The sequence below is a fragment of the Parambassis ranga genome, chromosome 6, assembly GCF_900634625.1.
Source record: "Parambassis ranga chromosome 6, fParRan2.1, whole genome shotgun sequence".
Classification (NCBI taxonomy): Eukaryota; Metazoa; Chordata; class Actinopteri; family Ambassidae; genus Parambassis; species Parambassis ranga.
Genome location: NC_041027.1, coordinates 179,896 through 193,202, shown reverse-complemented (window position 1 = coordinate 193,202; position 13,307 = coordinate 179,896). Strand labels below are relative to the sequence as shown.

Here is a 13,307-nt window from a genome sequence, read left to right as displayed (position 1 = left end):
AGTTTTCACAGTTAAGTGATCTGATTTATGTATTATATTATAGAAAGAGATTTTGGCTCTGAGATGCAGAGCCGTTTGTGTTTCATGCAAATATTTTGTCACGACCTGGTGTTTATTTATGGTTTTGTTTTCCTTGTTTTGGGTTTTTAGTTTAATCTGTGTTTAGTTCTTGTCTAGTCTTGTCTTGTGTTTCCTGTTTTATTTTGATAGTCATGCCCTCCTTGTGCATTGTCTTGTGTTTTACTTCCTTTGTTTTCCCTCCTTGTGTGATCACCTGCCCTGCCCTAATGTGTGCCACCTGTGCCTCGTTGTCTTCCCTGGTCCCTTTGTATATAGTCTGTGTCTTCCCCTCTGTCTTTGCTAGTTCGTCTCGTCCAGTGTAGGGTTTGTTTCTGTCCATGTCTCATCCATGCCATGCCATGCCATGTCATGCCTTGTTCCTCGCCTACCATGCATCTCTGCCTGACCTTGGGGTGCTCCAGGTAGTAGCCTTGTTCATACCATGTTTTTTGTTCTTGCCTTTTTAGGCCATGTGCCTGTTGCCTTAATCTAGTTTTGCCACTCAAAGTGTGATTTTTGGTTTTTGTATGGTTTCGCCCTCCTGGCTTTGAATAAAGGAGCCTTTTGTTAACCTTAACCTTGTTGACAATTAAAGTAGTCATGTTTCCCAATCAGTTAAAATTGTAGTTTAAATTTAGGCTTTAAGAGGAGCCAACAGCTACATGAATGTAATGTACTATTCTTATATGTCATTTGTTTAAATGAGTCATGTGACAAGACGATAAAGAAAACTGTTCTGTTCCTGTGAGTCCTCTCTGCTTTATGTTTTTTCTTGATTATATGCATCACAATACTTTGTAAATACAATTTTAAAAAGTTATCTCTTTAGTTAATTCAAAGTAGCTGCCTCTCTGTTTTACATTTTCCATATGCAGGACAGTATCTTCAGCAGCATGCCATATGTCCATGTTGTACACCAGGGGTCTCAAACTCAACTTACCCGGGGGGCCGCTGGGGATAGAGTCTGGGTGAGGCTGTGGTTAAGGCCGCATTTTAAAAAAAAAAAAAAAAAAAAAAAAAAAAAAAAGGGTTTCAAATATTCCAAAAAAGTACAACTGGTCCAATCGTTTCAATCTGTATTAATAACAGGTCAGAATAGGGATGCAAATTATTGATTAATTCATCAATCGTTAGTTGAATGACCTTATCGATTGATTAACGATTACTAGATACACAGCGATTTTCCTGGGCCTGAATTTCCCTGTTTCACTGAGACTAAAATCTAAACATTGTTTACTAAATAAACTGCAGGTCATATTCCTTAATGAGTGATTTGCTGTACCTTTGGAGATGCAGTACAGACAATGACATTTATGTAGGCTAGTATAACAAAATCAATTGTGAATAGAAATTAAATAAAGTATGTCATACATGTAATCATCATAATATTGTCACAGGTTTACTGGTTGGTTTTGCCCTCCTGGCTTTGAATAAAGGAGCCTTTCGTTAACCTTAACCGCTCCATGCCTCTGCATTTGTGTCCGCCTCCTGACGAACCCTGACATTATGAACTAGCCTTAATTGGACACAGCGGACATGGAAGCAGTCGGAGCAGCTGCTTCAAGCCAAAGCCCTCTGGAGACACCACTTAAGATGGTGCACCTTTGGGAAACTGTTCAGGCCGAGTTAGACCTGGTGGACAACCTGCCGTCACCTCCCACAGACCATGAGGAGATGTGGCGGTTGATTAACCGCAGGGTTGTCCTGCTCCAGCAGTTGGGGGAGATGTGGAACTGGAAAGAGGTACTCGGAACAGGGATGATCCAAGCGCTAAATGCTGAGCCTTGGCTCCACCTCCATTTTCTAAGGCCTTTCCAGGAGATGGATGAGCTCCCTGCTCCTGTGGCCTCTTTTCTGCCCTCCTGGTTCCCCCAACCAGCCCATGACTCATCTGGGGGTTTTCTGGAACCGACTGCATTGGCTCATGCTCCATCTCCAGCCAGTGTTCCCGAAACCTACCAGACGACCCTCCCCTCCTCTCCCCCAGACGACGTCATCCTCTCCGCCTGAGGGCGGCCCCCAGACGACGTCATCCTCTCCGCCTGAGGGCGGCCCCCAGACGACGTCATCCTCTCTGCCTGAGGGTGCTGGGGAAGCACCCAGCCTTGACCCAGTAGGGTCCTGAGCTCTGGGTCCTCAGCCTGACTCAGAAGGACCCTCAGCCCCAGTGACTGGTCTTCCTGTCAGGACCCCGGAGGGTCCCCAGCCTCGTCTTCGGCTCTGGCTTCCTGTCGGGACCCCGGAGGGTCCCCAGCCTCGTCTTCGGCTCTGGCTTCCTGTCGGGACCCCAGAGGGTCCGCAGCCTTGTCTATGCTGTGCTTCCGCCCGGACCCCGGAGGGTCCTCAGCCTTGAATAATGTGTTTTAAACAAATCTCATTTATTAAAAAAAATTTCTAACGGTTTAACTCATATTTTAACAGCTTTTTTTAACTTCACAAGCAAGAAATGTCAGGTGGCGCAACCAAATATTTATAACTATATATACGTATATATATTCCTAATATTTATTTCAAGATAAATCTTTGGCAAGTATCCATTAGGGTGTGTACACTAGGTAACACATTGTTTGGTAGTTTTGTTTTGTTTATACAATGATTTAAGATTTTTCCCTTTTGTAGGTCAGGTTTTAACTATCGTTAGCATCCAATTTTGCATTTAAAGACAGAAAAAATATTTTAAAAAAATACACAAATTTATATATTCAGTAAGATAAGTACACAAATTACATTTAGAAACCATTTGGTGACTTTAAGCTATTATTTATTAGTTTAAATTGGTTGCACCACCTGACGGTTATTAGTTGTACCCCCTGACAACATTAGTAATGACATGAAATATGCTGAAAAAATGCATTTCATTTCAAATATTTACATGTGTTTTAGTAAATAGTCTCTATTTACATTTGTTTTAAGTAAAATAAATCTTTTTTTTCAAGAATGCGAGTAGTAAACATCTCATCAAAACCACTTAATACAACATTACATTTGATACAACCCTATACTAAATGATAACTAGAAAAGGGCATTTCCTGAAGAAAATGCAAGTTTGATTGCTGCAGCTGAAGCATTGCTTTGAATGCTGATGTGAAGGATTGCTCTGAATTGCTGGAGAATCATAGCAATTCAGAGCTATGTATGCCTCTGTGTGTCAGCCTGTCACCATGGTAACAGCAGAGGAGTGGAAAAACCACTCCAACTTTGAGAGCCTGGTGCGCGGAAACAATTCGGAATTAGAAAATTCTGAATATAAGTTTGATAGAGAAGCATCTAATGAGCGTTTCAAGACTAAAATGGAGTCTGTAGCTTGAAATTTGTAGGAGAAGATACATTTGGCAGGTGACCCTCGTTGAAGGGCTCTCTCATAGACTCCCATGTTAGAAATGACACCGAAATTGCTTAATATTTAAAGAATTATAATTTTTGAGAAAAACTTGAAGTTGACCCGGAATATCCTCTGTGAGATGAACATATTGATAGTTGAATGGCTGAAATCAGTCAATGTATGCTGAAGATACGCTGCGCCAAAAAACGTACAGAAGAATAAGAAAGATAGAAAGAAGAGGGTGAAGAACAATAGTTTTATTGTCTAGCAGCAATCAAATTAACACTAAAGAGAAGTTTTAACCAAACTCAAACATTTTCAAATATGGTGTAATATTTGAACAGACCTACGGAGCCCCTCTGATGACATGGTAAAAAAATAAATAAATCGTGGCCACAAAATATGTAAACGTGCTCACGAAATACTAATTCGTGGGAATTAATTAGTATTTCGTGGCCACGAATTAGTATTTTGTGCGCACATTATACATATTTGGTGGCCTACAGATTATTTTTTTACCATGTCATCAGAGGGGCTCCATACAGACCTTCTCAGGTCTGTGTAATAAAGAATTCCCAGTCTGAATGCATTAGCCATGTGTGCCATGAACTGAGAGGCTCTGGTTCTGATATCACTTTGAGAACTTCAGCTGAGTAGAAAAACATGAAGTCAGCACGGTGGGGCCAAGTGAAAGCATTTTTTCCTCCCAGTTACTTTATGCAGCTCACCTGAATCTCTTCACCAACTACTTGAAGAACTTGCCCTACAAAGCGGCATCTAAAATGTACATATTATTATCTAAAAATGTGTAATATCTTTAACTTAAAACTAGTAAACATTTTAGACATGTCACGGAGATATTTAGAGCTTTTAATAACATTATATAGTGACATTCCTTGCATTTGTGCCACCTGACTAACTGGTTGCACCACCTGACTTTGGCAACTTATCTTAAATTAAACAGGCTTCTGTTTGGATGCTAGCATTAGCTTCTACCCATGTCATCATATTCATATAGATCAATTTTAATAAATAAAGTGTTTTATGATAAAAATTTATTTTTCTAGTTTTCTAGTTTTCCAATGGTTGTACCACCTGACATAGAAAGTGTACCAGTCTATATATGAATTGAAAGTAGGTCTTTTTATCAATATTTAAGAGAGACCTACAAACCTTTTAGCTTAATCCCAAGGGTCCCTTGGGGTCCTCTGGCTGATACAACATCCTATCCATCCACATACATGAAGGAAAACCCTTTAAACCACAACATTTTAAACTAGAAAAGCATTTCCTGAAGAAAATGCAAGTTTGATTGCCGCAGCTGAAGCATTGCTTTGAACACTGATGTGAAGGATTGCTCTAAATTGCTGGAGAATCTGCAATCTGAACTTAATTTCCTGAAACACAGTTAAGAATTTAGAAAGATGAAGCTCTTATCTGGAAAAGTAGAAAATGTTTTAATATTATGAAGATATGAAAGAGAAACGGCTGAAGACAAGAACAGTATGAAGTCACGACCTGAAAGAATAGCCTGTGAATATACCATATGAAAGGTCTGAGGGTGGAATAATACCATAAGACTATAAGAAGCTCAGGCTGTGTGATTTGAATGTGGAAAAGTAGTATACAGCTGAAGGATGATCAATATGACAGCTATAATGCTTAAAGTCTGATAAAGACTACAAATATGGCTGCTTTGTATGCTTCTAGTGTGTCAGTCTGTCACCATGGTAACGGCCCTGCCTGCCTGCCTGCCTGCCTGCATCCATGGCAACCGGAATGTTTATCAGCTGCCCCTAACTGCAGCTCTCTTTCCCCCTCCTAATGCATTTCCTATGTAAAACCACCCTCCGAACAACGTCTCATATTCTCCAAACCGAAGACTTTAGACGAAAAATAAGAACACCGTCAGAATCCCAAGAAGTTGCTCTACAACTGGTACGATTTTTATGTCTGGGATGTCGAAGATGTGGAGATGGCGGCGAGTTAGAAAATATGGCAGCTCTGCTTCTCTGTTTTTGGTTTTACATTATGTCTTAATGGAGGAATGACCGGCACTCTCCCCGAACAGCTGGCCTTCAGGGCAAAATGGTTTGGTGTGGAGTTTTAAGAGGGACACCATAAGAAAGGCAACGAGTTTTCCTTCGAACTGATATACAAATTACCTCAGGGAGATGGACGGTGCAGGTCTAAGCGCAGGTTAGAGAGATTTTTTTTTTAGGCATCTCCTCAGCCTCTCTCCACTCTGATGACTCACCCACTCTAGCTCCCAACATTCCACGCAATACACACTAATGTTAAACTCAGAGGAGACCTCAAAAACCACTTCATCTTTAATCCCCTGTCATTTGAAGACGGAGCTGAACTTCCAAATTCTGAATACAACTTTTGAAGACCAAGACGTTGGAAGTATTTTAAGCCTCGAATGGTTTCTCTAACTTAATATTTGTAGGAGCAGTAGCATTTTGCAAAATGCATGGTTTGAAGGGCTCTCCCATTGACTCCAATGTTAATTTGAGGGTGGAAAATGTTTAATATTTTTAATATTATAATATTTGTAATTATTATTGAAGGTTTCCGGGAATGTCCTTAAAATGATCTTTTGATGTTTGAATGGTTTGAATCGGCCCATGCATTCTGAAGATATGCTGAGCCAAAAAACGTACGGAAGAATAATAAGAATAATAAAGACGTAGAAGAACAAGAGTTTGATTGCCTAGCAACGGCAATCAAACTAATAATAAAGACGTAGAAGAACAAGAGTTTGATTGCCTAGCAACGGCAATCAAACTAATAAAGACGTAGAAGAACAAGAGTTTGATTGCCTAGCAATGGCAATCAAACTAATAATAAAGACGTAGAATAACAATAGTTTGATTGCTCTGCAATCAAACTAATAATAATAAAAATAAAGAAGTAGAAGAACTAAAGTTTGATTGCTCTGCAATCAAACTAATAAAAATAAAGAAGTTGAAGAACTAAAGTTTGATTGCTCTGCAATCAAACTAAAAATAAAGAAGTAGAAGAACTAAAGTTTGATTGCTCTGCAATCAAACTAATAAAGACGTAGAAGAACAAGAGTTTGATTGCCTAGCAACGGCAATCAAACTAATGACAATGTAAAGGATACAGTCTGAATGTGAGCAGGAAACAGTCAAAGTGACAGTTCTAGTGGAAGTAAGGTTGTTTGGGGGGTTTGTGGTTTAGATTCCCTAATTTGTAGCTGGATAGTGTGAACATGATGATTATCTTGCTTTCTCTACTTACCATTTAAAGTACTATAAACCTATGCGCTCCAAACTCCATTTACGATCATGTCATATTGTTTCCTCACAGACTCCCTTTGTAGACATGTCATCTTTATAAAACTATTCACTCTTTGTGTAATATCCTTTGGGGAAAATGCACTGCCAGCCTGCTTCTGGTAACAGCTGGATGATTAGTGGTAGATAAGCGATCCACAGTTTGTTACTATTGTGGTTGGCATATCAATACCTTGTATGTAGTTTGTTATAATACTGCATAATAATACTGCTCGCCGGTAGAGGGCGCGATGAACCTGTGTGATGCGGCGGTGTCTCCTGGGTTGCTCAAATCAACCCCTTCAATAGTCTGCTGCTACGTGTTACTACGTGTAGACAGTACTGTATCACCATGTCGGTAAGACATGCAAAATTAACAGATTTGATACAACATACGGTTCGTGGGGAAAAGACGTCTTCTTAGACAACTTGTAATTTTTCACGTTTCTTTGGTGAAGTTTGGCATTCTCGGACCAAAGGCTAAGGTCTCCGCAGCTGTTTAGCTAGATGATTACAGTAAACAGCTCCTGACAGGCTCTAGTAGGTGTTTGATACTGCTATGCCGAAACCTGGATGACCTGAGGGATTCTCTGCTAACAGGTAAACACACTCATTTCGTAAAGTATCGCTTCTTATGGCTGGTGTTCATGTTGGAATTACTACGTGCTATGTAGTATGTTGAAAAGCTAAAGCCGTGCTTTGTATTCTGTAGAGCTAATGCTTTGTATTAAGCTAAGCTGGATATTTTGGTTGGTTAAACGTTGTTGTTTTAAGCTAGCTAGCTAATTTGAAAATTTCCGGTCACCGTCTCTGACCAGCTGACTCACGGTATAATATTTTTTTATGTTTTAATAATATGGCCAAATCTCAATATGTTACCACCTCTCATGTGAGAGCTTAAAGCCACTCTGTAATGTTCACTGTTGTGTCATTAACACGACACGTAAATCCAAAAGCAAAGGAAATGAAAACACCATGCGAGTCTCCACTTAAAATGTTGTGAATTCTACTGTGGTGAAATTCGTCCTTCCTTTATTAGACCTCTCTGTCCTTTACTGTTCGACACTTGCTGGGTTTACAATGTAAACATAACTAAATTGTTATATTATCACATTTGATAGGCCATATTATTATTATTATCAGATATATTTACCAATATATAATGCCCTAGCATTATTTGCTTTTTGTGTTGCTATAGTTAACATAGGGCATTAGGACATGTTGCAGTGTGATTGTCAATAACTGCTTTATCTTGAAAATGCCACATCTTATCTCTGGTTGGGGACATTTCCTTGTTTTGTGTTGAAGTCCACTTTGGCTTGTGATTGTAGGCTTTGCAGCAGCTTTGTGCTTGTTGCAGTGCATTCAAACCTGACTGTGTGGTTAGAATCACACTTTTTAGGTGCAGCTATTTGTAGGTGAAAAGTGGCAGCTTAGTACATACTGCATACTTATGTATGCATTCTGAGGCTGGGACATGTGTGCGGGACTGAGGAGAATAAGTATAAGTGTGAGTTCTTTTCAACATCCAGTTCCTGAGTAATTAGTATTGATTCAAACATTCAATACTATAATCATTAGATTATTCCATTACAAAGCAGGAAACTGTTCTGAGAGCTGCGATCAGGATGTGTGTTCAGGTTGGCTGAACTTTAATCTCCTCATTTATGCTTGTTTATTCTGCTGAAGTAATTTCTCTACAGGCTTAGCTGAATGACTGTAATCTTAAGTGTGCTATGTAATGCTGTATGACTGAGGGGATGGACATTCCTTTGCTCAGCTGAATGTGTTATTTGCTTCGAGCCCCTGAGATCATGAGGACTCGGTGGGTCATGTGACTCTGTTTCACCCCCGCCAAGCTGCCTGACATGGGGCTGCTCTAGTGGTGTCTCTGGTCTGCTCTATTGTTTGAGTGTTCTGGAACTGAATGACGATGAAGCTGATCTCTCAGCAGGGAGATGACGAGAGTAGCTCAAATGTTAGATAAAGAGATATACACTTGGACCATTTTACCTCTGTTCTGTCTCTTGGAGGAATAGCAAAATATCTTTAAGGAATGCTAACAAGCCAAGTAGCCCTGTTTCAAGCTCCTGTTTCAAGGGCACAGCTTAGTAGATTCCTCTACAGTTGCTAATTAATTTGTAAATATATGCTGGTGGAAAGGTGCTAAACGATGCCACCATTATTTTCCATTTTTGTTTTAACTGTAGCTGTAACGTATTCCTGTACTGGACAACCATCATATTACTAATGTTTATCGTGTTAGTTTACCATGTAGCAGGTTAGCTACAGTTTGCATGTCAAGAGTATTTTACAAATCTTTTCCAATAGTGAATTATTGTTCAGGCTATAATGTGTATTTTGCTTATATTATCCAACTCACTTTGAGTCAATGCCAATATATGCACAAATTCAACTCTTATGAAGTTTGGTTCAGAAATGAATTTTCACAGCACAATCAATTGTAATACTGCTAGTGGAGTATTTATGTAGCATAGAATATCTTGGACATGGCAAATACCTGCAAATCAACCCATAGATTGTCCATTTAATATCTCACAACAAGCAAAAAATTTCACTCATTGACAGAATTGACGCACATTGACAGAATACTTGCAAATGCAGATGCACAACATCTGTATCAACAAATTTTGGCCATTGGCCAATCAGGTGGAGAAACTGTCAGATTGACCTGTGTTACTGCAAAGTACCAACCTTAGCATGCTAACATACTGATGTAGGCAGGTCACAGTGACAACTTTGACCAAGCAGTGTTTGAAGTCCACCCTGTTCTTCCTATATCTGATGACTATTATTAAGGAATTTACTCAAATTTGACGAAACCTTTTTTGTTTCGTCATAATTCACGCACTTACTATGATAGACTTTTCACATAGACAGGGTGAGTATGGTGGCAAAAATGATGGCATGTATTTCTCAAACGACAAGAACAACTTCACTATGATGTATTAAGATTTTATTTAATTCCTTCACTATACACTGTATTATTAGTCTGAACACATACAGTATGAATGTAAACTACTATTTTTATCAGCTGGCAGATTTAGACCACTGAATTAAAGGCCATGCACTGTTATGAGCAAGAAAGTATGGGAGGATGGGAAAGAACGAGAGAAAACTATTGCACTGTTAGAGGATTTCTTTAAATGTGAAATGTATTTCAGTCTTGTGAATGAAGCCTCTGTCCTCAAATTCTCATGAAAAACCTTCTCTCTGTTCTGTTTTCTGGTCTATGGTGGTCAAGGTTCATAGAACATAGATCTCGTTTTTACTCTTTAGTTTTTCAAGTTCCACTGTCCACAAGCAGCTCAGATATGAACTGGCCTTATTTGTGATTTAATATTTCGATCTCTAATTATAACCACTTGTTGATGTGTAGTGTGATTTTTGTCCATTCAATTTCTTTTTAATTTGTGCTTCAGATGATCAGTGTTCTACGGATGACATTTTAGAGCTTAGCCTGCAGCCAGTGACATCTGACAGATCACACATTTCCTGTAACAACTAAAGGAATCACACTTGAGGATATTTTCAACTATTCAGCTGCACTAAAAAAGTAGCGTATTCAAGTGTGGAAAATGAGGCAAAAGGGAAAAAACTCTTAGCTGGCATGTAAGACATGCAAAAACCAAGACTGCCATTAGCAATTATGAAGGGAAATATCAGCAACTATTTTTTTCATTAATTCACCATCCTTAGGCATAAACACTATAGAAACACTAAACTAGTGAGTCGTCCCACTACTACAAAAAAACATGTGAAGTATATGCTGGGCATCAAAACAATCTTTACTATCCTCAACAAAGAAAAGCATTTCACTCTGCAAACTGACAGAAAATTATGGAAAAAATGCTTCTTTCTATAAATCTCTCTAAGCCATACTGAAAGGGACTTTTGGACTTACAGCTTCAAACAAAGCTGCTCATTAAAAACATGTGCAGGAATTAATGTATTAAGATGTATTTTGTCTTGAGATTCAAATGAGGAAACATTAAAGAATCATGAGATCTTTTAAAGCTTTGTTTTGTTCTTTACTAATATCAATAATGTTTATAAATCAGTTTCTGACAAATGCCATGCGCTCGTGGTTGGAAACTCAGCAGGCTCTGTCAGCATGTATATGTCAGTGTTTCTGTGGAACTTGAGAAGCTGATGCTGGTAGTACTGCATTTTTGCCACAGTCATGGCACAGCTCTCTGCGTAGCAGGCTCCTTACATCTTTGGTCCATATTGAAATAGCTCAACAGATACTTTAAAGATTAACATGGAATTCTCTACAGACGATGATGATCCCCAGTGGATGAATCCTGATGATGTCTGTCATCCTCTAACTTTGTGCACCATCTTAAATTTGATATGTGGATAGATGGATTGTTGTTTTGTAGTTTATTTGGGACATTCGTGTTCCAGGATGTTTTGTTTTTTTTAGAACTATGGGGATTTTCTAACATTTCATCTTCTGTCATCATCTGTTCAAATACAGAGCTCTTCAAACAGTGCCTGTTTTGTGGCATGCTAATCTTTCTGGACTATGCTTTTCCCCTGCAGAATCCAGACTTGGTGCTCCTTATGGCTGTTTATGATGAGAACATCCTGAAGAATCCTTTCTACTTGGCATTTGAGAAGCAGAGGCCGGACCTCTGCAGACGGGTGGCAGAGCTTCATGGCATTGTGAGTCAAACCTGTTAGTTAATCAGAAGTTGAATGTTGTGAGATGTAATGTGGATCCTATTTTTATATTTCAAGGTGTTTTCCTGCTATGCAGTTTACACATTTTGCTTTGCTGTTGTTTAGTAACATGTGATAAATGATTTATTTATTGCAGCAATAGTTTTAAAATCACATGACAAGGATCTACCCCTGGAACTAGGCTGGAGGTAGAGTTCCCCCGGTCAGGGGCACAGAACCCAGTTGAGCTCAGACTGAAATGTGGAGGGGCTGTGTGGCCTCAAGGTCCCGAATAAGGGTCTTATGCAATGCTTGCCTTGCATATGATAGGCAGGAGGGGGTTACAGTGGCCATCCCTGGTTTTAGCAGCAGAAACTGACTTAATACACAGTGTTTGCTCCTCTTTGATGAGGGATGGTCTCTCTTCTGCTCAGAGTTAACAGCACCGGTTGTGTCTGGGGATACTAGGAAATCCTTAGCTGGCTGTTCTGCACTAGGAGGTTTGGATGAGAGAGGGTCACCTCAATGTAACTGGGTGTTTCAAAAATGTGCCTCAAAGTGGAGTGGCAGCTCTTTTAGTGGTTCACAAAGCATGGGCATCTGGGCAGGAACCACAAAGCTCACTCAAGACCTGCTGGAAGATTTACATCCCCTGGCTGGCCTGGGGGCAGCTCAGGATTGTTCTAGGAAGATGTTGATAGTTAATCTCTTGTCTCTGCTCACCCTGCTGCTACCTATTGATTAAGAAGTAGGTTTGTAGTGTGTCACAGCAGCTGATTTCACAGATCACTTCCTGTGCTCTGCAGTCTACTTGGACTTTGAATGACATTTTCTTTGCTGCCACAGTTCAAGAGAAAACCACTTCCTTTGACAGCATTGTCTGAAGTTCCCACGGCATGTTGGCAACCTGCCAGCCTTGATTAGACGTATAAGCAGAGTAAAAATCTTCAGATTCACAAGTTCAGATTCTGGTGATCCTAATATTGAGTTAGGTTTTTGGTAGTTTTAAAATGGACTTCCACTACTTCCTTTGTGTTAACTCATAATTTTTAAGTGTTTATTTCATGCATAAGATTCAAGATTTAAGAAGTTTATTGTCAAATGCACAGCACTTTACAGTTACACTGAGCAGTGAAATTCTTACTTTGCAAGTTCCCTTTCACATGACTTTATACACAACTAAACTAAGATAAAAAACAGTAGACTTATTTTAGGCATAAGAATAAATAAAAATACGAATAAGCAATAAGAAAAATAAAATAAGCAAAATGTTCTATGTACAGAGGGTAACGTGTTATCAGTGTTTAAGGTGCATTGTTTATGCATTATTGTCAGAGGTAGGACATTTAGAATGTGCAAATATGTAGGTACATGCAAACAAGATTGTACATGCAAAAAAGATTGTACATGCAAAAACAAATGTGCATTTTTTTGCATTGTGGCAATGATGTTACAAGATAAATGTTCAGTCAGTGTTTCTGTCACTGCGGATAGAAACTGTTTTTTAGTCTTGTTGTCCTTGCTTTCACACTCCTGAAGCATCTGCCTGACACCAGGAGTGTGAACAGTGTGTGCTGTGGGTGAGTGCGGTCTTTGATAATGTTTTGGGCCCTCTTTGTGACCCGGGCATTGTAGATGTCCTGTAGAGGTGGAAAAGCTGCTCCAAAGATGAATTGTGCCATTTTTAATGACATGCTGGAGAGCTAAGGCTGACTCGATATGTACAAAAGAAAGATTTGTTTTAGTTTGGTCAGGATTGATTGTTCTTGCTCTGTCAGCCTAACAGAGAATGTAACTACAGGACATGGACAATATCAAATAATCTAGATGACTGCAAAACAGCTGTTAAAAACTTGTTCCAGCTTGTCCAGATGGCGGTCAGACGCTGCTGAGTAGATGGAAATCAGATGTCTGAAAGCAGGCCAACAGCAGGC

General features: G+C 39.4%; 1 protein-coding gene across 2 annotated transcripts in view; it reads left to right on the top strand.

The window, feature by feature from the left end:
* The first annotated feature begins 7,000 nt into the window (after window positions 1–7,000).
* Window positions 7,001–13,307, top strand: part of ankrd27 (ankyrin repeat domain 27 (VPS9 domain)) — a 28,922-nt gene continuing 22,615 nt past the window's right edge. The window contains exons 1-2 of one of the 2 annotated variants that reach the window (XM_028408257.1): window positions 7,001–7,284; window positions 11,254–11,376. In XM_028408257.1, the coding sequence (XP_028264058.1) occupies window positions 11,275–11,376 (102 nt within the window). In that variant the 5' untranslated portion in view covers window positions 7,001–7,284; window positions 11,254–11,274. The remainder of the gene's footprint in view (window positions 7,285–11,253; window positions 11,377–13,307) is intronic. The other variant, XM_028408258.1, reaches the window with a different exon arrangement.